This window comes from Sphaerodactylus townsendi, linkage group LG10 (assembly GCF_021028975.2).
Source record: "Sphaerodactylus townsendi isolate TG3544 linkage group LG10, MPM_Stown_v2.3, whole genome shotgun sequence".
NCBI classification, from domain to species: Eukaryota; Metazoa; Chordata; class Lepidosauria; order Squamata; family Sphaerodactylidae; genus Sphaerodactylus; species Sphaerodactylus townsendi.
This window is the reverse complement of record NC_059434.1, coordinates 87,453,437-87,477,772: the sequence shown is the minus strand read 5'-3', so window position 1 is coordinate 87,477,772 and position 24,336 is coordinate 87,453,437. Positions and strand designations below refer to the sequence as shown.

General features: G+C 48.1%; 1 protein-coding gene across 1 annotated transcript in view; it reads right to left on the bottom strand.

Moving 5' to 3' along the window:
• The window catches only part of ZNF638 (zinc finger protein 638), a 74,315-nt gene extending 50,864 nt beyond the window's left edge, over window positions 1–23,451 (bottom strand). Inside the window, exon 1 of the mRNA XM_048508778.1 lies at window positions 23,100–23,451. Coding sequence (XP_048364735.1) covers window positions 23,100–23,182 — 83 coding nt within the window. The 5' untranslated portion in view covers window positions 23,183–23,451. The remainder of the gene's footprint in view (window positions 1–23,099) is intronic.
• Between the last annotated feature and the right edge of the window lie 885 nt (window positions 23,452–24,336).

Genomic DNA, 24,336 nt, shown 5'->3' with positions numbered 1-24,336 from the left:
CTACAGTGGACTCTGCCAGTAAGCAAGTTGTTCTGGGGAAAGCTCACCAATTTTGCTTTTCAATTTACTATTTTTAGCAAAAGGCGTAATTTGTTTTGTTTGCTGCCAATCGTACAAAACAAGCTTAACAGAAGTAACAAGGCACTATTGGTTTTCATATTCTAATCAACAGTGAAGGTACTGTGCTTTTATCCGTTCTATCTAAATATCAGAAACAAATTATTGATTAGGTCATTGAAAAAGCATAGATCTGAGCACTATAGCTGTGGTTTACAGAAGGCAGATTTTTGATACTCCAGGTGACAGCAATATTATTCCTGCAACCTGTGACTGCAGCAAAACTAAGGGACGTTTGGTCATTTACTGAAAAAAGGGTTATGGAAAAAGAATTCAGATAAATTGTTTCCACCATTTCAAACACAAAGGTATTTAAAGATAAACCAGAACAGATGGTCATTGTATTGTCGAAGGCTTTCGCGGCCAGAATCACTAGGTTGTTGTGGGTTTACCGGGTTGTATGGCTGTGTTCCAGTAGCATTTTCTCCTGACGTTTCGCCTGCACCTGAGCTGGCATCTTCAGAGGATCTAAAAGCTAAGAAGATTATCTGAAGATGCCAGCCACAAATGCAGGCAAAACGTCAAGAGAAAATGCTACTGGAACACGTCCACACAACCCAGTAAACCTACAACACCCCAGAACAGATGTGCACGAAAGGTTACAGCAGTGTAGCATGGAAAGTTCATTACTGGATTACCACACTAGCCTGTCCTTCTTTGCTGGAGGACTCTGATTGCATATATCAATCTGCCACAACAGTTGTTCATAATTGATGATGTAGCTCTCAGACACATCAGTACCTATGGAAAATCTAAGTGTCTAATCCATGTTTCTGTTCACTACTTTTTGTAAACATGCTTTTCTACCACACTATCATGTGTTAAGTCAACATAAGGGCTCCCTTGACCCAATCTTGCAATGCGGATTGCAGAGTTTCTATTAATGGGACCTTTGGAGAATGATGCATATGTACAACTCATAGGCACAGAAGGTTTGTGCAGCAGAGGAGGTGGATGCATTCTCAGAAAAACTGAGTGTTCTTCCCCCATTAACTTTTAGAAGATGTAAAGGTGCGGGTTCTCACACATCGTTTTAAAATTGCTGATATAAAGAACTGACTTTATTTAACTCTGCCTTATAACTGGGCACATGACTGGCAGCTGTGACTCCTGTTTGGGAGATGGGAAGGCAATGGATGTGCCACACACGTTCCCCAGCAGGAAAAACCTAGTGCCATGCTGTGGTAGCTCAAGGTGCATCAATCAGCAGCAGAAAAGGAGATGCAGCATCAAGTCATGCACTGTTCCTTGGTCTCAGTCTTTGGGCACGCGTGAGGAGTACCCACAAACATGCCCAGAATAATGGTCATTCGGTTGTGCCCTTCTGCTCTCTTGTTCTGCCAAGAGATCATACAGCAATACTTCCCACAAAGCCAGGAGCTTGTATTCTCAAATAACATCCCAGATTACAGGGTGGCTCCACAAACAAATACTCACTACACAACCACACTGTGGAACCATTAACAGTGCAGCAGACATCAGCAAAAGTTTTGCAGAAGAAAAAGCAGATTTTTCCATTTGTGGTTTTTTAAATGATGAAATAAAGATGGTTGAGGACAGCGACAGCTCCCATCTTAGCTGACCTCCCTCCCTCTTTCCCCTGTTACTTTTACGAATATTCTACCAACTTTTATTTCCCTTCCTCATGAAGGGTGCCCTATCATTCCTTCCCTTATTTTCCCTCTTTGACTGGTCCCCATTATTGTTACATGGTTTGAATATGCTATGATAACATTAACAGATGCTGGGGATTTTAAATTGTAAATGATATGATTTTAATTGCTGTTGGAACGCGTCGTGAGCCGCCCTGAGCTGGAATTGGTCAGGAAAGGATGGGATAGAAGCTGAAAGAATAAATAAAGGGTGGGAAGGCAGAAATTATTTACGGTTGAACTTCTGTAATTTTGACATCAACACATGCCTCAGTTAAGGATAACAGGAAGGAAAAAAAAGGAATCAACACTGTTTTTCACAGACAAACGTTTATTAATAAAAATACAAATCCAATAGTGTAATTTGGGAAGGGGGATGTCTCTGGATGTTGTGGGTCCCCTGCACTGGCACAGATGCCACTCAGCACAGCATAACTGGCGTCCACAGCAGCCCAGAGGCACTTACTCCAATGCCAAAGAGCCATGCAGCCATGAGACACCTGGGCATGAATACTGACACAGCACAAGCATTCCTCTGGCATAGGAGCCCACACCAGAGCCGATGGGGGTGTTCCCAGGGGCAGAACCAACTTTAGTCGGCCTTTCAGCCTGAGAACACCCCCTTTATCAGCTGTAGACCTATGCCAGCAAAAAGAGTGGTGCAGCCCACTGGGCTGCTTGGGTGCCTTTCAGAGCAGTTGGGGGAACTTACCAGCTTGCTTGCACCTCTGCAATCCTCTTCAGAGGAGGCTTCATGCCTGCCTGCCGCCCATCCACCCCCACTTTCAGGAATGGGTTTTGCAAGCCTAACCATCTTATGCACCTCAAAATGGCAAGTGCTCGTAAGCGTCAAATGTTTACCACTTCCAGGAAAGTTTCTTGATCTTTCAAAACTGAAATATGTAAACCACAGGATTTATTGGCTCACTCTGGAAATCCAGTTATGTGACAAGAAATGCTTTACTTGGTCCATCAGTTCAATGCCCACTATTACCATGCATTTCTCAAACCAGTCCAGCGTTAGGATGCATTCACTTATATGCTCTGTAATTTTCTCCAGTAGTACAGTATTTCAGTTCTCTATTCTCCTGCACTGTCAGCTCAAGGGGAACTTCCCACTAAGCAGTAAGTGAGGATTAGAGAGTAGTGATTATTTTACTAATGAAGGGCAAAGAAACTGACACACCACAAGAAAAAAACCCATCCTGGAAGGATCAGAAGCATCTGAGAAATACAGCTCCAAGCATGGCAGGGGGTTGGATTAGGTGGCCCTTGTGGTCTCTTCCAACTCTATGATTCTATGTTCTGTACCCACATTGAGGCACGCTTCAGTTTCTCCTAAGGCAGCGGTTCTCAACCTGTCGGTCGCGACCCCTTTGGGGGTCAAACGACCCTTTCACAGGGGTCGCCTAAGACTCTCTGCATTAGTGTTCTCCATCCGTAAAATGGATAAACGTTAGGGCTGGGGGTCATCACAACATGAGGAACTGTATTAAAGGGTCACGGCATTAGGAAGATTGAGAACCATGTCTTAAAGTCTAGTTTACCCATGCAGGGAAAAGAGGTAGGCAGTAGAAAGGACTGAAGTACTGAAGGTGGCAGCCTGCTGTTGTGAGTGCTCCTTTGATTTTAAAAAATCTAAAACTAGAAAAGGCACACATATAACATTTCCAGAAATTTAGAAGCCATTTGGTAGGGAATGTGGGTTGGTTCCCAGTTTTTGCCAGAAAAAACCCCAGAAAATTTGGGGGGAAAACTGAAGTATCTGCAATACATACTGTCCTACCAAACCTAAATCAATTGTATTCCTTTACCAACATAAAATGCATTGTTTATAACTTACTGAGCATATTAAATTATAAAGTTACAGAACCAATAATCATAAATGGCTATCTGGAGTTTGAAATGTGGTCTACCTCTAACTACCTATAAGTTCTGACTGCTGAAGAGATCCATGGATTTTGGAAGCCTGGTTCAGATTGAACAGACTAGTTATTTTACTAAAGTTAATGAAAATTTGGTATTGAGAGTCAGTCTCTCTTCAGACAGACGTAGACCGCAGTGGGGTCCAAAACTCTTAGAGGGGACTTAAACTGGTTGATTGAAAGTGCAACCAATCAGGTTTGAACACGTACTTCAGTTCCGAAGGGATCTGGGTTACTGTAACCTGCAAGCAGCAGACACTGGCTAACTCTGCTGAGGAAGTAAATAAACAATGCAGTTACTTTTTCATTTTTTTTCCTCTTGTGCTTCAGCTTAATTTACCAACACCACAACACTCCTCAAAAGAACAAACACACACCAAAAGCCATCAAAACAGAGACTGACTGACCTTTTAAACCACTGAACTGGATTTCTGTCATTAATCCCTCTCCCCCACCTTACACACACACGCAAAGAGAGAGTCTGGCAGGGAGTGACCCAGTATAGAAGATCTTGCTTAAAAAGTATTGATATTTAGCAATGCAGGCTAAATAACTTCCTATCCTAAAAAAAGAAAGCTATGGAAAGAAAGGACTTATAAAAAGGCAGAGTACTATCAGAATATGTGCCAAATTGCTAGACACAGTTGATATAGGCCTAATTAAGGACTTCTGAGCACAGGACTGGTTTTGAGCCAATACAGTCAAAGCAAGGGACTAAGCTGAGGCTTTATCAGACAGACGCACCAAAGTCTGAAGAGTTGTTCCCATCATCCATTCAGAGGGCACTCAACCATCAGAGCAGAGATATGTGCTCAAGCACCCGTTGGGTCACACAGCTTGCCAGGTACTTTCTGGCAGCAGCTTTGCCTCAGCATAAAGCAGTGATGACGAACCTTTTCGAGACCAAGTGCCCAAATTGCCCCAAAACCCACTTATTTATCACAAAGTGCCAACCCAGCAATTTAACCTGAATACTGAGGTGTTAGTTTAGAAAAAGTGGGTGGCTCCAAGGCGTGCTTTACTCGGGAGTAAGCTTCGTGACGCTTCAAATGGGTAAATCATAACCCCATTGCCAGCAACCGAGCTTACTCCCAGGTAAAGAATCGTGCCCAGGCGAGCCTAGATGTGTGTGTGGGGTGTGTGTGTGATTTTCTGCCCCCCTAATGAACTTTGTGCACATGTGACCACAGAAAGGGCTCTGAGTGCCAACTCTGGCACCCATGCCATAGGTTCACCACGGCTGGCATAAAGCATCTCGCAGGTGAAAGGAAACAAAGAAAGGAGAACCAGATGCATGTTCTCTCCAGAGAACCAATGCAGACAGCTGGGGAAGGCTGCATCAATGACAGAGCAAAAGAAAAAACCACTGCTGTGGCTCAAAGGAAGAGCATCTGCTTAGCATGCACAAGGCCCCAAGTTCAATCCCTGGCCTCTCCAGTTATAAAAACCAGGCTACACCTCTGCTTCAGGCATGGAGATCAGTCTTTCCTCTTTGGCCTAACCAATCTGCACTCTACAGATTGGTGGGCCTACACTGAGGCAAAGCTCTGCGCTCTTGACCTATTGCTTGATACGCTGGTCATGTTATCACCAAATGAAATTCTTGAAAGCATCAGGGTCAGATTGTATGAGTCCAAACGTCATTACCTGCTTGCCAGACCCATATTTTGCTCCCTCCTTTTCCTAGGTATCCCATATGGTCCCAGCGAGGCTGAATATTTATCTCTCCTTTCTGAGCCCGAACTTCACTGGGCCCTCTCTTTAGCCTGATGTAATATCCTGCTCTCTTCTTTAAGACAGGGAAGGGTTTAAAAAGTACCACATCATGAAAGACTGCATTTGTGAGATGCATTGTGAAGAATCTGCGGACCATGTTTTGCATCACTGCTACCTTTACGCAGAGGCAAGAACGTCACTATTATTTCCCTATTTGAGTGGCACAGACAATTGGACTGACCGGCAAAACACCGTATACTTATCAAACAACAACTCTGGAGTCATCTTAGAACAGGCAGCAAGGTTTCTTAAATTGGTGGTTAATGAGCTTAAGTTGGTTGTTAATAATCTTAACCTAATTATGTAATATATAGTTTTTACTCTTTTAACCTTTTTTGTTTTTCCTGTGCATTAATAACATGCCATTGAAGGTTTATTGTATCGTGCTGTATAAAAACCAGGCAGCAGGTGATGTGAAAGACCTCATACTGGAGCTGAGGGGTGCAGCTGCCACTCTGAGCAGGCAATACTGGCCTCAAAGGACTGAGGACCTGATTCAGTATAAGGCAGCTCCATAAGAGGCTCTGTAGTAGATCATCTGAACAGCAATGCAGAAGGGCCCAGGTTCAAGCCCCAGCATCTCCAGTTAAGAGGACCAGGCAGGCAGTGATGTGAAAGACCCTTCTCCTCCTGAAACCATGGAGAGTTGCTGCCGGTCAGAGTAGCCAATACAGACCTTGACAGACTGAGGGTCTGATTCTGTGTAAAGTCTCCTCATGTACTCATTCTTTGGGACCAGCCCTGCTGCCACATTATCCACGAGAAAGGGCTGGCGGGCTGCAGGGGGACCCATATCTAAGAGAGCAAGGGGTGAGGGTCTGTAACTCAGGGGAGGAGCCTCTGTTCTGCATGGGAAAACTCCCGGGTTCAATCCGCAGCAGCATCTCCAGTTTAAAAGGCCAGGGAGGAGGTGATGGGGGAGTCCTGAAACTCTGGAAAGCAGCTGCCAGTCAGAGCAGGCAGTACTGACCTGGACGGTCTGATTCAGCACATGGCAGCTGCACATGCACTGCATGGCAAAAAGAACCACTTTCATCCATCCTACGACATACCCCCCCCCACACACACACACACGCGCGCGCGTTTTCCACCTCTACTTCTTCCGGGGGGTGGGGGGTGGGGGTGTCATGGTCTCTGATTCCCCATTGAAAGAGCAGCAGGATAGCAGAATCGAACAAAACAACTCATCGCAACCCCGGCTTTACTGCTCTTCCGTGGAAGGAAGCCCAAATGAGCGAGTGTCAAACTGACATTTAGTCAGCACAAGTCTCACAACGGCCCTGCAGGGGAGGCCAGCGGACTCCCTGACTGACAAGGGCAGGGGTAGGGAACCTGCGGCTCTCTAGATGTTCAGGAACTACAATTCCCATCAGCCTCTGTTGGCCATGCTGGCAGGGGCTGATGGGAGACGGATTCAGGCCTCCTGAGCTTGGAGTTCCTGAACAAAGGATTGCGCCTATGTGACTGAGATGCATTCCTACCTCAATGTAACTGCTTAAAGCTACAAACCACTGCTGGTGAAAGATATATGTAGCCAGCCTGGAATATGTGACCACTGGGGCCTTCTTTCCTGGATCTTCCCTTTATGGCTTCACGCGCTTGGCAGACAACTAGGCTCCCCCCTGACCTCCTGGTGCCATGGGACACCTCAGCTCCGGGGTCCACCTCCTGGGCATGCGGGTGGGGGGATAGAGGGGACGGGCGAAGGCCAGGCTGCCCAGAACTGGCTTTGGTGCTTGGATCGATGCCTCGTCAATAAGCGCTATTGATCAACACTACAGAGCCCGCCCATTGGCTTAAATACCCCCCCCGCTGCTGCCGCCGAGAAAGGGTGCAAGAGACCCCCCCCCGCGCGCCCCTCGGGTTTAGGGACGCCCGCCCCGCCCCCACCTGTGCCCCCCGCCGCCGCCGCCATTTTGAGGCCGTTTACCTCAGGCCGCCGTCGGCCCCAACCGGGCAGGTCCCGCTCAGGCCGGCCGAGCCGCGCGGCTGCCTTCGCGCCGGACGGGAAGCGGCCCTCCGGCCTCGCCCTCTCCCCTCAGTCGCGCGAAGGATCCCCGAGGCCCGGCCAAGCTCGAGCGGCGGAGCGACGACGAAGGCCCGGGCGACGCTGTGCGCATGCGCCTCGGCAAGGGGGCGGAGCCGACGAGGGCCGCTCGCGGAAAGGAGGCCGCGCTGAAGGCGGGGAAAGATGAGCGACGGGAGATCGCGCATGCGCAAGGAAGTCCTCTCTGGTCGGAGGAGGCACGCAGCGCCCTTAGAGGCGTCAGGAGAAGCAGCGTGCCCGCGCGCGCCGCCACTGGCGGTTAAAGAGCGAACGTCGCCATTGGCAAGGGAAGAAAGGCGCGAGGGGGCCCCCTGCCGGCCCACGCGGGGAAAGCGCAACGACGCAGGAGTCCTCCAGGGGCGCCCGAGAGACCGCTCTTCATGGGAGATGCCGCTGATAAAAAACGACTATCATTATTATTATTTTTTGAATGTAAGAAATAAAAACTATTATTATTCAATTTATAATATACCCTTCCCCATCGATCCATTGGCGCACGCAGAGCAAGAACAAAATGCAATCAGTAAATTGCATGGCAAATCTGCAGCGTCCGAGGTTGCAGAATACCTCCCGAACGTAAAACAAACATCATTTTAATTGAAAATAAAATTAGGAGGGAAAAATCTAACAGCAGCTTCTTCTTCTTCTTCCCAAGGTCAGACTAACGACTTTGATAGGGAGAGCTCAATTGGGTTTCCTTACAGCCCTTTTCAATCCCCCTAAGTGGGATTCTTAGACAGGAAGCCGGTCTCCCAAAAACAGAAACCAGAGCCTGGCTGATTATTATTGACTATTTGGTTGAAAGTACATTGGTTGAAATTACATCTTTCTTCCATTTATTTCCCTTCTTTCTCTCAGCTGATCCACAGCCCAAATGGGTTTTGAAGGTAACAAATACATTATTTTTGATCCCTTCCACACATGCAGAATAATGCACTTTCAATCTACTTTCAATGCACTTTGCAGCTGGACTTAACTCTGTGGAATAGCAAAATCCACTGGCAAACAATTGTGAAAGTGGATTGAAAGTGAATTATTCTGCATGTGCGAAAGGGGCCATGAGCCCTAAACCAACTTTTGGAAATGGGACTTTAAAAAGCAAAAAATGAGGTTTAGTAACATTTTTGGATATATAATTTCAAAATTGTGGAAGGCTTTCATGGCCAAAATCACTAGGATGTTGCGAGATTTCTGGAAAACCCACAATATCCTAATTTCAAAATTAATTGCCCCTTCTTCCAAATCAATATAGACAGTTAAAATTGTGGGCGGGACTTTCTCCCTTCCCTATCTAACTTCTATTGCTATCTCCAGGTTTAGATAGGCTGTTTCTAGAGTTCGTTTTAATGTTCTCCTGGGTGCCTCACTTACGGGGAGATTTCAACATTGGCCAGTTTATTTATTTATGTATTTGTTGCATTTAATAAACCGTCCACCCCCGAAGGGCTCTGGACGATGCACAAAGATAAAAACCATTAAAATGTTATTACAATAATTAAAACCAGAATAATTACCATAACATCATAAAAATAAGAACCAAACCACAGATGGCAACTGAGAGAAGGAGGAGGAGTTTGGATTTATATTCCCCCTTTCTCTCCTGTAGGAGACTCAAAGGGGCTTACAATCTCCTTGCCCTTCCCCCCTCACAACAAACACCCTGTGAGGTAGGTAGGGCTGAGAGACCTCCGAGAAGCTGTGACTAGCCCAAGGTCACCCAGCTGGCGTGTGTGGGAGTGTACAGGCTAATCTGAATTCCCCAGATAAGCCCCCACAGCTCAGGCGGCAGAGCTGGGAATCAAACCCGGTTCCTCCAGATTAGATACACAAGCTCTTAACCTCCTATGCCACTGCTGCTCCCACCCTCCAGGAAGGGGACTAGGTGTTCAAATAATGGCAACCAGTAAAGATGGCATACAGGGGATGGCAAATCAACAGTCAGCCTACCCAAATGCCTGGTGGAACAGCTCCATTGTACAGGCCCTGGGGAACTGTCCAAGGTCCCACAGGGCCCTGATGGCTGAAGGAAGAGCGTTCCACCAGGCAGGAGCCAGGGCCATAAAAGCCCTGGCCCGAATAGAGGCCAGCAGCATCCCTGGGGGGCCAGGGACCACCAGTAGATTGGCCTCTGCCGAACACAAAGGTCGGGTAGGGACATAGGGGGAGAGACGATCCCTAAGGTATGCTAGTATTTGCCCTTGTAGTGGTGCTGCAATACAAATACTTGTTCATGTCTTACTTTATTGTGAGTGGTACACAGATGATAGGACACATTTTAGGATTTTACAAGCGCCTGCTTCATTCAGTCAAGCAAGAGTTAACTCGCCTGGAATCACATGAGGTTCTGGACAGATCTCTCTTTCCTTCGTCCAGCAAAAGAGGACAAGCGAAGACACAGGCACAGACACACAGACTGAGCACTTGCGTGGACAGAGTTTGCTGTGCCTATGCTTAGAGTAAATCCATTTGCTATCTAAGTTCTGCAAAACAGCTCACTTGTATCTCTGCCCTATCTTTTGCTCTGCTAATTCACTGCAATACAACACCTTTAATTTTACCTTTGTTGCACAGAACCTCCGGCCCCCTGGGACACCTGGATGACTTTGTGGCAAACTATCTGCTAGCTGATGAGGATGACACAGTTTTCATAAACAGTAGCAAAGTTCTGCTTATAGAATGCAGCAAGCTTTGGTTGGTAAATCTACTGTAAAGGTTGTGGTGGGTTTTCCTGGCTGTGTGGCCGTGGTTGGTGGATCTTCTTAACGTTTCGCCTGCATCTGTGGCTGGCATCTTCAGAGGTGTATCACAGAGGGAAGTCCTGAAAGAAATCTGGAAGATACCTCTCCCTCCACAATTCCCCCAATTCAACGCAGCCCCAATTCAACGCAGCCCCCTGCAAATCCCCAATTCAATGCAGCCCCCTGCACAGCTCCTTTGACTTTAAAAAAAGACCCTCCCCATTTATGTTTAGCTTGGCAAATATCCTGCAGCAATGGGTATGTTTCCATCTTACCTGGCCTTCTCCCTTTCTCTCCCTTCCCTTGTTTAGTTGTTTGTGCGTTCTTAAATTATAGCGTTGCGGAGTTCTGAATTGCTCCATCCTAGTTAGATCAAATGCCATGTTATGCATTTTTAGAGCCCTGTTTGTTGCTTATTGTATTGTCAACTTTAATGTTTTGTATTGTGGTGAGCCACTCTGAGCCTGCTGCGGCCTGGGGAGGGTGGGATAAAAATGAAATAGTAAATAAATAAATAGTAAAGCTAACTTACTCTGCGGCAGGAATAGTTCAGTTTTTATGATGGCTTGCAGGCTGTCCAGACGCTGAAAGAAACACTTTTATAAATCAATTGCCTACATAGAATCTCAGCAAACTCTTCCGTTTAAAAATTCTATGTAGGCAATTGATTTATAAAAGTGTTTCTTTCCGTTTAAAAATAACTGATAATTTTAAGGGCTAGGTGGGAACAGAACAGGCAGATGAAGAGCTTTTTTAAAAAGGCTCTAATTATTTCATTCTAGAATCCCATTAGGCCTCTTTTTATGCATCTATTCATACAGCTCTCACAGGGGAAGCAACACTCAGAGCCAGCGTGGTGTAGTGGTTAAGAGCAGGTGGAGTCTAATCTGGAGAACCAGGTTTGATTCCCCACTCCTCCACCTGAGAGGCAGAGGCTTAACTGGTGACCCAGATGTGTTTCCACACTCCTGCATTCCTGCTGGGTGACCTTGGGCTACTCACAGTTCTCTCAGAACTCTCTCAGCCCCATCTACCTCACAAGGTATCTGTTGTGGGGTGAGGAAGGGCAAGGAGCTTGTAAGCCACCTTGACTCTCCTTACAGGAGAGAACGGTGGGCTATAAATCCAAACTCTTCTTCTTTAAACTTCCAGCTGGTACTAAATGAGCAATTTGTGAGTATGTAAACTTTTGGAAGGACGTTCCACATCTCCTTGTTTTTGAGTATCAATAAATAGAGAATGGGTACCGTAGAAGGAGAAATAACCTGCTGAGATGTGCTTCAAGATTCCTGGGCCAAGCATGACTTCTGGTCATTGCCTTAAGCAGGACCACTTGATTGGGGGTTTGGGATTTTGTTTATCCATCCAGTCCTGCCTGAATGGCCCAGGCAAGTGCAATCTAGGCAGAGCTGGCCCTGGTTGGCACGTAGAGATCAGAGACCAACAAGGAAGTCCAGGGTCACGACACAGAGGCCGTTTGTACACAAACCTTTTGAGGCAGGAAATAAGACGATTCCTCCACCGACTTCCACATTGTTTTTACCCCCAAGCATTTTATTTGCAGCTTCAAAATATTTTAAATGAATGTCCTTTTAAAACAATTCTTTGCTAGAAACATTTTCAAAACGTCTCCAGTTGCCTGTGCAATCCCTTTAAGGCCATGCCCCCGGGCAGTCTCCGGACTTCCTCTGCGGCGCCTTTTTCTGAGTTGATACTGCTTATTTATTTGCATCACTTCTGTCTGTTTTTTAATTGGAGGGGGGCTAATCTTTGATGAATGGAGTATTCAAGGTGCAGAGAATCGCAGCACATGGAGGAGAAGCGCTGAAGCAACGATTCAACATCTAGCTTTTAAGAGGGGTGGGGAATAATGGCAGCCAAGGATCATTTCGAGTGGGTGAGTGCAAACAACCATCACAGTGAGCAAGGATTGAAAACATTTTAGAAATGTTCCCCGTGGGTTTGTGCAGGAAAAGCCAGAGGCAAGCAATGGTGAAACACCTCTGTCTCTGCCCTCACTGGGATGGCCCAAGCTGGCCTGATCTTTTCGGATCTAAGAAGCTAAGTCAGATTGGCTCTCTTTCTCACAATACTTCTCTCTTTCTCACAATACTAGAACCAGGGGGCATTCATTGAAAATGCTGGGGGGAAGAATGAGGACTAATAAAAGGAAACACTTCTTCACGCAATGTGTGATTGGTGTTTGGAATATGCTGCCACAGGAGGTGGTGATGGCCACTAACCTGGATAGCTTTAGAAGGGGCTTGGACAGATTTATGGAGGAGAAGTCGATCTATGGTTACCAATCTTGCTCCTCCTTGATCACAGATTGCAAATGCCTTAGCAGACCAGGTGCTCAGGAGCAGCAGCAGCAGCAGAAGGCCATTGCTTTCACATCCTGCATGTGAGCTCCCAAAGGCACCTGGTGGGCCACTGCGAGAAGCAGAATGCTGGACTAGATGGACTCTGGTCTGATCCAGTAGGCTCGTTCTTATGTTCTTATGTTCTTATGGCTCAAGTCAGGGCTTCAAAGAGAGACCCCGAAGCAAGTCCGGAGTTGCTATGAAGAGTCAGGCAATGGCAAACCACCTCCATTTGTTTCTTGCCTTTAAAACCCCGCAGAGTCATGCATATAACTCGATGTAACTCGATGGCCCTTATACACACATATACCCTTGTGATCTCTAACTTAACCTTCCTCTGTACATGGGATCATTGTTGCAAATGCACACAAAATACAGTACTAAGCTTTGGTTTGTTTAATGGTTGGATACAGTACTAAGTTGGATAGTCATGAAGTTAACACCGCAGGCCCTTTTCCCACGTCAGCTCAAGCGGCGTGTGTACCTAGGAAGATGCCTGCCGCAAAACTGGGAAATTTGTAAACAGCAGGTGGGTGAGGAGCACCGGAGGGAAGTGGAATTTCCAAGAAAGGCTACGTTGCACTTCAGTATAGCAGGAACAGCAGAACGAAAAGTCAAAGCTGATTGGAATGCCAGAGGGGATCTGTTTGACCTCTGGGAGTCCAATTCCCTTCAGATAACGTCACTGTCTATCTACACCATCCACAGCGATTCTGCCAGTTTACTGGTCTGTTCCTCTCCGTGCGTATAACGTTTTATCATGTTTATTGCTCTGTGGTCAAGAAAGGGGAAGTGTAGCATCACAGCTAAATACCTGGGTTAGCTCCAGAAGGTTGCTGGTTCAGATTTTTCCTCTTCCATTAAATTATCAGGGCAATTCCTCTGTTCACAATGTGGGGATATTAATCGTGGCCTACCCTATAGGGTTAAGAACATAAGAACATAATAAAAAACCTGTGGATCAGACCAGAGTCCATCTAGTCCAGCACTCTGCTACTCGCAGTGGCCATCACTTTGGGAGCTCACAGGCAGGATGTGAAAGCAATGGCCTTCTGCTCCCGTTGCTCCCGAGCACCTGGACTGCTCAGGCATTTGAAATCTGAGATGAAGGAGGATCAAGATTGGTTGCCATAGATCGACTTCTCCTCCATAAATCTGTCCAAGCCCCTTTTAAAGCTATCCAGGTGAGTGGCCATCACCACCTCCTGAGGCATCATATTCCAAACACCAATCACGCGTTGCGTGAAGAAGTGTTTCCTTTTATTAGTCCTAATTCTTCCCCTCCCCAGAATGTTCAATGGATGCCCCCTGGTTCTAGTATTGTGAGAATGGGGTTCTATTCAGATTACTATGATAATGCTCAGAAAAATGAATTTCTGCAACCATTTCTGCAACCCAGATGATGATTCTGTGAAGCAAGACTTTAGCTGGTGTTATCTGAACTGGATGAGGGTGGGGGAGGGGTGGGGGAATAGCTGACAAATGGTTCAGCTATTTCACTGCAGCTCTGGTCTGCTGCAGTGAAACCTGAAAAGTGGGGGCGGGGAGGCGCACGGAATAGCTGACAAATGGTTCTGCTAGAATAAAACCTTGCTGGTGTTTCTGGTGACACAAAGCTCCTGTTTATTTCTGTGGCATCTTAAGCAACAGTAGATTGATGGAAGAGGTTCCTCTGTAGATCAGTAGACACCTGATTCATGGAGCTCTTCTTGGAAGAAGAGAAGAAGAAGAAGAGTTTGTATTTATATCCCCCCTTTCTCTCCTGCAGGAGACTCAAAGGGGCTTACAATCTCCTTGCCCTTCCCCCCTCACAACAAACACCCTGTGAGGTGGGTGGGGCTGAGAGAGCTCCGAGAAGCTGTGACTAGCCCAAGGTCACCCAGCTGGCGTGTGTGGAAGTGCAATGGCTAATCTGAATTCCCCAGATAAACCTCCACAGCTCAGGCGGCAGAGCTGGGAATCAAACCCGGTTCCTCCAGATTAGATACATGGGTTCTTAACCTCCTACGCCACTGCTGCTCCAAGAAAGCAAAGATCGTCAAATGCCGCAGATCCACCTTAGGCAGAGAGAATACGCTGGCCTCGGCCCTTGTCCCTCGATCAAGGATGGGAGGCGCTCACTATATTATCAGACAGTACCAAAACAATGCCCTAACCTGGATGGCCCAGGCTAGAATGATCTTGTCGGGACTCAGAAGCTAAGCAGGTTTACTATTTGGATGGAAAACCATCAACCAAGTCCAGACAATGACAAACCACCTCTGTGGGTCTCTTGCCTAGACCTGGATGGTCCAGGCTGGCCCTGGTTAGTACTCGGATGGGAGACCACCAAGGAAATCCAGTGTTGCTACGTAGAGGCTTGCGGGTTGCATTTTTTCATCTTCGTCAGGCCCGACGGTTGGCTCCCTTCCTCTCCAGCACTGACCTGGCCACTGTGATCCATGCAACGGTCACCTCCAGGCTAGACTATTGTAACTTGCTCTACGCGGGCCTTCCCTTGCGTTTGATCCGGAAACTGAAACTGGTCCAGCATGCAGCGGCTCACTTGCTCACAGGGGGCGCCTTTCGAGAACACATGCAACCTGTGTTGCGCCGCTTGCATTGGCTCCCAGTTGAATTCCGAATCATCTTCAAGGTGTGGGTGTTGACCTTTAAGGCCTTACGCAGCCTGGGACCCTCGTACCTTCGGGACCGCATTACCCCATATGTCCCGGTTCGACCTCTGCGCTCAGCAGAGGCCAATCTACTGGAAGTCCCTGGCCCCTCAATGACGCAGTTGGCCTCTACTCAGGCCAGGGCCTTTATAGCTCTGGCGCCGGCCTGGTGGAACACTCTCCCTCCAGCTGTCCGGGCCCTGCGGGACCTTGGAGAATTCTGCAGGGCCTGTAAGACCAAGTTGTTCCACCGGGCCTTTGGTGAGGCAAGCCGCTGTGGGTGCCCCCTGCCCCTCCTCTCTGCCCCTATGGGTCCCTCACACTATCGGGACCCATTATATACATACATTTCTGGGGAGGGTTTAAGTAAGGGTTCCGTGGGACGCTGTATTAGGAACTAACGGTTGTTTTAATTGTATTTATGGTGACAACTTTTTGAGACGATTTTATGTATGATGTTTTTATGCTGTGCACCGCCCTGAGCCCCCCGGGGATAGGGCGGTATATTAAATTGAACAAATAAATAAAATAAAATAAATAAAACAGCAAACAGTCTCTGCTCATCTCTTGCCTTGAATGCCCTGCAGGGTTGCCATAAGTCAGCTGGGACTCGGCGGTGCTTTCCAGCACCATCAAAACAAATCACGTTTCAGGATCCCCACCAATCCTTGCCAGCATTGGGCATGCTCAGTTACTACCGGTGGGGCAGAACATATTCAGCATGATTTGGGGCCAAATGCGATATATTCCGTGTCAGAGATTCCCGCGCTTCAGCCCTTCCGCCCTGCCTAGCCCCGAACTCCAAACAAACATGAGACGATTATGGGAAATGGGTCAGCACGGCCACCGGCCCGTGTGTTTGTGCGTGTCAGGGTTTCGGCTCGGGTTCCCGGCTCGGCTTTCCTCACTTTGGCCCCGGGCAGCTTTTACCACCTGACCTGGATTCATCAAGATCCCTGCCAGGCACGGAGCGCTTCCTTCCATTCAATCAATTTGCTAACTAGATTTCACCAGCTGCTCGTAATCTCATGTCTGCAGGCCGCGGCTCCTGCCTGTCTTGGGCGCAGCGGCTCTCTGTGGTCACAGTCCGGGCAATGACCCCTCGCAAGTCAAGGGCGGCGTGGAACACCTGACTCGGTCCAGGCATGAGAAACATCCCTTCTCTCCATCCCGGCTCTGACCTCACCCTGTGCCGCGCCGTGAGCTGTCCTTTCCTCCCCCTGTGTTAAGTTTCCGATTTTCAGGTCACCCTGGCAGGGCCAGTCTTTGGCAGAGAACTCTGCAAACTCGGTTAGTTTGTTTGAAAAGCTGCGTGCTGCTTTCCTACACTACAAGACTCCAAGTAGCTTATTTATGTCTTGCTATTTACTTGGTTAGATTTTTATACCGCCCCTCCCCTGCCGGACTTGAGGCAGTTTCTAACAAATGCAAGTCATCATTCAGTCCAAAAAATACAATATAATACAAATTACAGTGAAAATTATATATTACAATACCTGTACATCTAAAATCATTGATGGCAATAAAACCCAATTCCTAATAAATTATCCAGCCAATCAGGAAGAAAAGGAGAAGGACAGAGGCCAAGAGGGTAACTGTGGTTGCCTCAACCATATGGAGGAGGAGGAGTTTGGATTTATATCCCCCCTTTCTCTCCTGCAGGAGGCTCAAAGGGGCTTACAATCTCCTTGCCCTTCCCCCTCACAACAAACACCCTGTGAGGTGGGTGGGGCTGAGAGAGCTCAGAAGAACTGTGACTAGCCCAAGGTCACCCAGCTGGCGTGTGTGGGAGTGTACAGGCTAATCTGAATTCCCCAGATAAGCCTCCACAGCTCAAGCGGCAGAGCTGGGAATCAAACCCGGTTCCTCCAGATCAGAGTGCACCTGCTCTTAGCCACTACGCCACTGCTGCTACCTGATGAGACAACTAGGACCTGTGTGGTGTAATGGTTCAGAGGAGGTGGACTCTAATCAGGAGAACCGGGTTTGATTCCCCACTCCTCCACATGAGCGGTAGACTTTTATCTGGTGAACTGGCTTTGTTTCCCCACTCCTACACATGAAGCCTGCTGGGTAACCTTGGGCCAATCACAGATCTCCCTGAACTCTCTCAGCCCCACCTACCTCACAAAAGGTATGTTGTGGGGAGAAGGGAAGGAGTTTGTGAGCCACTTTGAGACTCCTTATAGGAGAGAAAGGGGAGGTGTAATCCAAACTCTTCTTCTCCTTTGCCCAGGACAGAGCTTCAGTTGTAAGCAGCATGACTGAAAAGCAAGCTATATTTGCCGCCAGTTATGAGAGTGGGTTGTAAGTAACTCTTAGAAGAAGAAGAAGAGTTTGGATTTATATCCAGTGGCGTAACTAGGCAAACTGGAGCCCTGGGCAAAACCTGAGTTTGATGCCCGCCAGGTGCGTGCCCAATGCAACACGCACACCCCCCCCTTGTAGCTACGCCCAGTGGCGTATCTAGGCAAACTGGAGTTTGGCGCCCCCCATGGGCAGCCACCCTCCCCCACTGTGACCAAGCAATGATTTTTTACACCAGGTTGTTTCAAAGTCACCATCACGTTATAGAACATGCCCCAACTCACAAATCTGAGCACCGCAATAAGCCATGCCACACAGCAGAAATAATTTTTTGAAAACATTTTCAAAACGCTTTCAAAATGTTTTATTACTGCTATGAAAACATTTTATGGTGTTCTATTCCAGCATCACTTTCAATGTTTCAAAGGAGAATCTGGGCTCCCTAGTTTAAACAAGTGATGCTGGAATCCACCCCCAAACAGCATCATTTTCAATGGTGTTTAAACTAGGGAGCCCAGATTCTCCTTTTAAATCTACCTTAAAGGGAGAATCTGGGGTTCCCAGCTTAAACAACATTGGAAGTGATGCTATTTTGGGGTTCATTCTCCCCCACCCTGAAACAGCATCACTTGCAATGTTTAAACTGGGGACCTCAGATTCTCCCTTTAAATCCATGTCGAAAGTGCCATGGGGGATTTAAAAGGAACATCTGCGGAAATTTGGGCGGTGCCTGCTGGCAGGGGTGCAATTGTTACGCTAGCAGCACCAAACTCTTCAGGGTATCTTTAGAGACTTCCCTAATGATACCACCCAGGTTTGGTGAAGTTTTGGTTCAGGGGGTTCAAAGTTATGGACCCTCAAAGGTGTAGCCCCCATCTTTCTGTTAGTCTCCCATTTGGAAACAATGGAGTGATGGGGCACCCTCTTGGGGAGTCCCATATAGCTTTGGGATTCCTCACTGGATCAAACTTCTACAAAGCCTGGGTGGTATCAGTAAAAGATTCTCCTGATGAGACCTCCCAAGTTTGGTGAAGTTTGGTTCAGGGGGTCCAAAGTTATGGACCCTCAAAGGTGTAGCCTCATCTCCTATTAGCTCCCATTGGAAACAATGGGGGATGGGGCATCCCCTTTGGGAGTCCATAACTTTGGACTCCCTGAACCAAACCTCACCAAACCTGGGTGATAGCATCAGGAGAGTCTCCCAAAACATCCCTGAAACTTTGGTGCTGCCTGCGCCCTCCACAGGGCTGCGCCCAGGGCAACTGCCCACTTTGCCCAATGGGAGGAACGCCTCTGTTTATATCCCCCCTTTCTCTCCTGCAGGAGACTCAAAGGGGCTTACAATCTCCTTGCCCTTCCCCCCTCACAACAAACACCCTGTAAGATAGGTGGGGCTGAGAGAGCTCCGAGAAGCTGTGACTAGCCCAAGGTCACCCAACTGGCGTGTGTGGGAGTGCACAGGTTAATCTGAATTCCCCAGATAAGCCTCCACAGCTCAGGCGGCAGAGCTGGGAATCAAACCCGGTTCCTCCAGATCAGAATGCACCTGCTCTTAGCCACTACACCACTGCTGCTTACCCCAATCCTTACAGCTAATACAGTCCTCTTCCCATTGAATTTCAGTTGGCCCTTGGCCTCTTTCTACCACCACACTCTTGAATACAGGTAGCTGAAGATTGTGACCTTGTCACACCAGGTGCCTTTCCTTTCGACTTCAGACTACGTCCTCGGGACTCTTGAGCACCTTCTTTAGGTCTTCCCAGCTTGTCAACAACCGCCTTGAACATCGCTCAGACGCCGTCCCTAATTCAAGACCTCGGCTGTCACAGCTGTTTCTTGAACATTGTGGGGCCCAACCTTTCTCAAGTGGGACCCTCTTCAAAAAATACTGTTGATTTCAGGATTCATTTGTAACTCCCCCTCATAAACCCCTCATTGGCTCCCAGTCGAGTTCCGAATCATCTTCAAGGTGTGGGTATTGACCTTCAAGCCTTTACGCAGCCTGGGACCCTCGTACCTTCGGGACCGCATTACCCCATATGTCCCTACCAATTTGCTGGTGGTTCCTGGCCCCTCCATGATGCGGCTGGCCTCCACTCGGGCCAGGGCCTTTTCGGCCTTGGCCCCTGCCTGGTGGAACACTCTCCCTCCAGCTGTCCGGGCCCTGCGGGATCTTGGTGAGTTCCGCAGGGCCTGTAAGACTGAGTTGTTCCACCGGGCTTTTGGAGTGTCCAGCCGCTGAAAGTGCCCCCTCCCTTTTATTCCTCCGACTTGGAGTTCCTTTGCCATCTAGGGGACCCACTTTCCTGTTTTGTTCTCCCCCTCTTTTTGGGAGGGTTTTAATTGGGGTTTATCGCTGATGCCATCTTTGTTAATTGCTGCTGTGTTTTAATCTAACTTAATCTAATTTTAATGGGGTTTTGTTTGTATATGTTGTATGAGGAAATTATGCTGTGCACCGCCCAGAGCCCTCCGGGAGTTGGGCGGTATACAAAACCCATAAAACCCATGAATAAATAAATAAATAAATAAATAGAGAGAGAGAGAGAGAGAGAGAGAGAGAGAGAGAGAGAGAGAGAGAGAGAGAGAAAGAAAGAAAGAAAGAAAGAAAGAAAGAAAGAAAGAAAGAAAGAAAGAAAGAAAGAAAGAAAGAAAGAAAGAAAGGAGGCCGATTACGCACAGGGAGGTTCCTGTGGCTTCAAAGGGAATTGGCCGGGGAGCCTTTGTTTGGGGGCACGTTCGGCATTATTACCCACTGACCTGTTTGCGGCAGGGCGGGCATGACCCATCAGCTGGCTCGTTGCTTGCATCCGGGGGGGGGGGAATGTTTTGCGGGTTCTCTATCACGCATGCGTGTTTTAATTTTTAACACAATCTTTAATTTGTACCTTTAATCCTATCAATAGATTGATATATCAGCCTAGGAATCTATTGCTAGATTGATATATCGACATTAAAAAAAAGGCAAACTATTAAAGACTTGAATACAGCATCTGTACACTTTGCCCAAACACTTTTATGGCAGGCAGTGAGAGGGGAATAATGGCGGCACACAAACTGCAAAACCGCAAAAGGACAGTGTGAACTGCAGCTTGCTAAGCTCTCCAGGTGCTCAACCGTCTGTTTCCTGATGTGCTGTAAATCCAAGCATCAAGACTAGAGCCGTAGTGAGGGGGATCTGCGTTCGGGGCATGTGTGTGTCCTGCACCCCTGCCGCGCCTCTGCCTGCCCCACTCTGGAATGCCCCCGCCATGCCCCCGCACCGGCGCATGCCCTGTGCAAGATGCCCCCCACCCCCTGGGAGCTACACCACTGGTCAAGACCAACGGGCTTTTCCTAGTTTGGTCTGGAATCACTGACTGCTTGAGTATATGAGGCTGAAGATGTCCCAGTTTGTTTAAAAAAATGCAGGGGCAAATTGGGTGTTTGTACTGAATGACTGGTCTTATTATTTTTACATTTTTCATTGTTAGTTTCAATTTATTGATGTATCAATATGGTTATTTAATTTTTTAAAAATCTATATACAGGAGCAGGGACGCCATTGACAATAGAAATGATATGACAGGACAAGAAGTGGGAAGTAGTCAGCAATAGGAAGGAGGGCGAGGGGGGAGCATGCAAAGCATCGTGGGGGGGAAAGCTAGGTGGGCTGGCTGCAGGCGGAGGAAAGAGGTCCAGGGCAAAGCTGTGCCCACTGGCAAATCTGCCCTGCTCTGGTAGTGAAGCAAAACGAAAATTGTGCTATAAGTGGATTTGTTTGCCGCAGAGGCAGTGGAAAGTGAAAGCGGGGCTAGAGGAAATACGTCCATACAAGAAATCTTGCCGCAACAGACATTCGCCTCCGCCACACAGCAAACACCTTGTGCATAATCAGCCAAAATCTAAGAAGTTCAGTGAACACTAATCAGGATTATATTTTTTTATCGTTTTTCATGTTCACTATTTATAAATAGATTCAGAGGTGGGATCCAGCAGGTTCTCACCAGTCCCCGAGAGTGGGTTACTAATTATTTGTGTGTGCCGAGAGGGGGTTACTAATTGGGTCCACTTTTCCATCTCCACGTCCTCGCCTCCCCGAGAGGCATCCTGCCTTTGAACGTGAAAGTTCCATATTGCAATTGCGACTAATAATGTAACTCCCTGAACTGGGTTAATCCCTTTCAGGTACTGCAATTCATTGATTCTCAGCCTTTCATACCTTTTATCTCTCCAGTCTCACCAGGTTTGCCTAGGTACGCCTCTGCCCCCTTTGCTGAGGGGGGGGGGGTGGAGAGGCTGGCGAGGGAACCTGTTACTAAAATTTTTGGATCCCACCACTGAATAGATTGCACTATTTAGCCACATGCTCATTTGCATGGCACTCCACACATCATGCAGAGGAAGGCCAGCTTTTCCATCAAGCGCCCAGAGCTGCTTCTCTTAGCTCCCCCGCCCCCCCCAAGGCTTCGTGACTCCACCGCGAGAGAATTATGATCCATCTTTGCGTCTTGAGCAGAATCTGAGAACTACTGACAGAGCAAAGCAGGATTCACCTTGGGGACGAACAAGACTCCCAAGGCATAAGCTTTCAAGAGCCTAAGCTCCCTTCAGCTGATGCCAGCAGGATGGGGATCTCTTTTTCAAGTCTTTATATCCCAGTCAGAAGGAACATAAGAACATAAGAACAAGCCAGCTGGATCAGACCAGAGTCCATCTAGTCCAGCTCTCTGCTACTCGCAGTGGCCCACCAGGTGCCTTTGGGAGCTCACGTGCAGGAGGTGAAAGCAATGGCCTTCTGTGGCTGTTACTCCCCAGCACCTGGACTATTAAGCATTTGCAATCTCAGATCAAAGAGGAGGGAGAGGTGTTGTTACAAAGAAAAAAGTCGGGATGCAAAGGCATTGTAATTGGCTTGAATAGAGCAGGGGAGAAAGGGGGAATAAGGGTTCAGGCACCTCCCTTCCTACCCTGTTTCCCCTAATATAAGGGGGGGAGAAAGGGGGAATAAGGGTTCAGGCACCTCCCTTCCTACCCTGTTTCCCCTAATATAAGGGGGGGAGAAAGGGGGAATAAGGGTTCAGGCACCTCCCTTCCTACCCTGTTTCCCCTAATATAAGACATCCCCTAAAATAAGACATAGTAGAGGTTTTGCTGAAGTGTGAAATATAAGGCATCCCCCGAAAGTAAGACGTAGCAAAGTTTTTGTTTGGAAGCAGGCCCGACGAACAGAACACAGAAAAATAAGACATCCCCTGAAAATAAGACATGGCACATCTTTGGGAGCAAAAATTAATATAAGACACTGTCTTATATAAGACACTGTCTTATATTCGGGGAAACACGGTACTTGTGCCTGAGGAAGGCAGCTCTGACTCTCCAAAGCTTAAACCCTGGATATCTTGTTGGCCTTTAAGGCGCTCTGGATTCAAATTTGGCTCTTCTCCTGCAGGCCAACACAGCTACTCCCTTGAAATCCACCGTGCCCTCTACATCCTCTTGCTTGTTGTGTTGACTTACCGTCTTAACGTGTTGACTTACCGTCTTAACGGATCCAGATGTGGCCGAGCAGCTGGTTCTGCGCTCTGTGCTTGACTGCCTTCTTTTTTGTTACCATCCTGCATTTTCCCATCCAACAGGCGCCTCTGCGGAGATGCTTCTGCCCAGGGCTTCCTGGGATTATCAATATGGCCTGCGTGCAGCGGAAGATCTTTGCTCAAGAAAATCCCGCTCGAGTTGAGCTTCCCATCTCGCCGGTGGGAGGGGGCAACTCCACCTGGAAGAGAACTCAAAGGACTTTTCTGCCCGAAGATCCAAGTGAGCTGGGATCCTTCTCCCCTCTTCTAGTTAAAAGTCTCTAACTGCCGCAACCTTGACAGGGGTTCGGCATCTCCTTTCAGAAACAGAAGAGAGCGGCCCCGCATTCTTCTGAGCCAAAAAGGAGACAGTTCGGGTTAGGGCAAGGTCAGTCTGCTGCCTTTATCCAAGGAACTCTGTGCCTGAATGCTGAGAGTGTCTCATTAGCTGACCCAGGAATGCAGCACCCTTAAACACAGAGGCCTGTCACTCATGCCTGGCCGGCTGGCAGAGGGGGTGGGGGTGGGGGTGAGCTCTGGCTCACAGAGTGTTAGGTTTATTTCCTCCGCTGTCTGGAGGATGGTTCTGAGAGAAACTGGGGTCATGGGCTCATCCTCCTTGCCTGACTGGGAGAGGAACTATGCCTACATGGGTATAGAATCCTAGAGTTGGAAGAGACCCCCAGGGCCATCCAGTCCAACCCCCTGCAGTGCAGGAACACCCAATCAAAGCACTCCTGACAGGTAGCCATCCAGCCTCTCTTGAAAAACCTTCAAAGAAGGAGACTCCACCACACTCCGAGGTAGCGCATTCAGTGGTGGGATCCAAAATTTTTAGTAACAGGTCCCCATGGGGGTGGGATTCAAACTGTGGCGTAGCGCCAATGGGGCTGGGCGGGGCACGATGGGGGCGTGGCCAGGCACGATGGGGGCGGGGCATTCCTGGGCGGGGCTGTGGCAAGGACGCAGCTGCTGCGCCGGTCCTTGGGTGGGAAACCGAGATGCCACGCACGAGAGCGCAGGCTATATTGCCACGCTTGACGCCGGTGCACCACCTCCTGCTGGGGACTACCGCTTGCAAGTTCTGCTCTGGCGCTACTGCTGAGGAGTGAGGGGCTGTGAACTAAAGGCAAAAATCACAAGGCAAAATCACCAATTAATAACCCCCTCTTGGCACACACAAATAATTAGTAACCTACTCT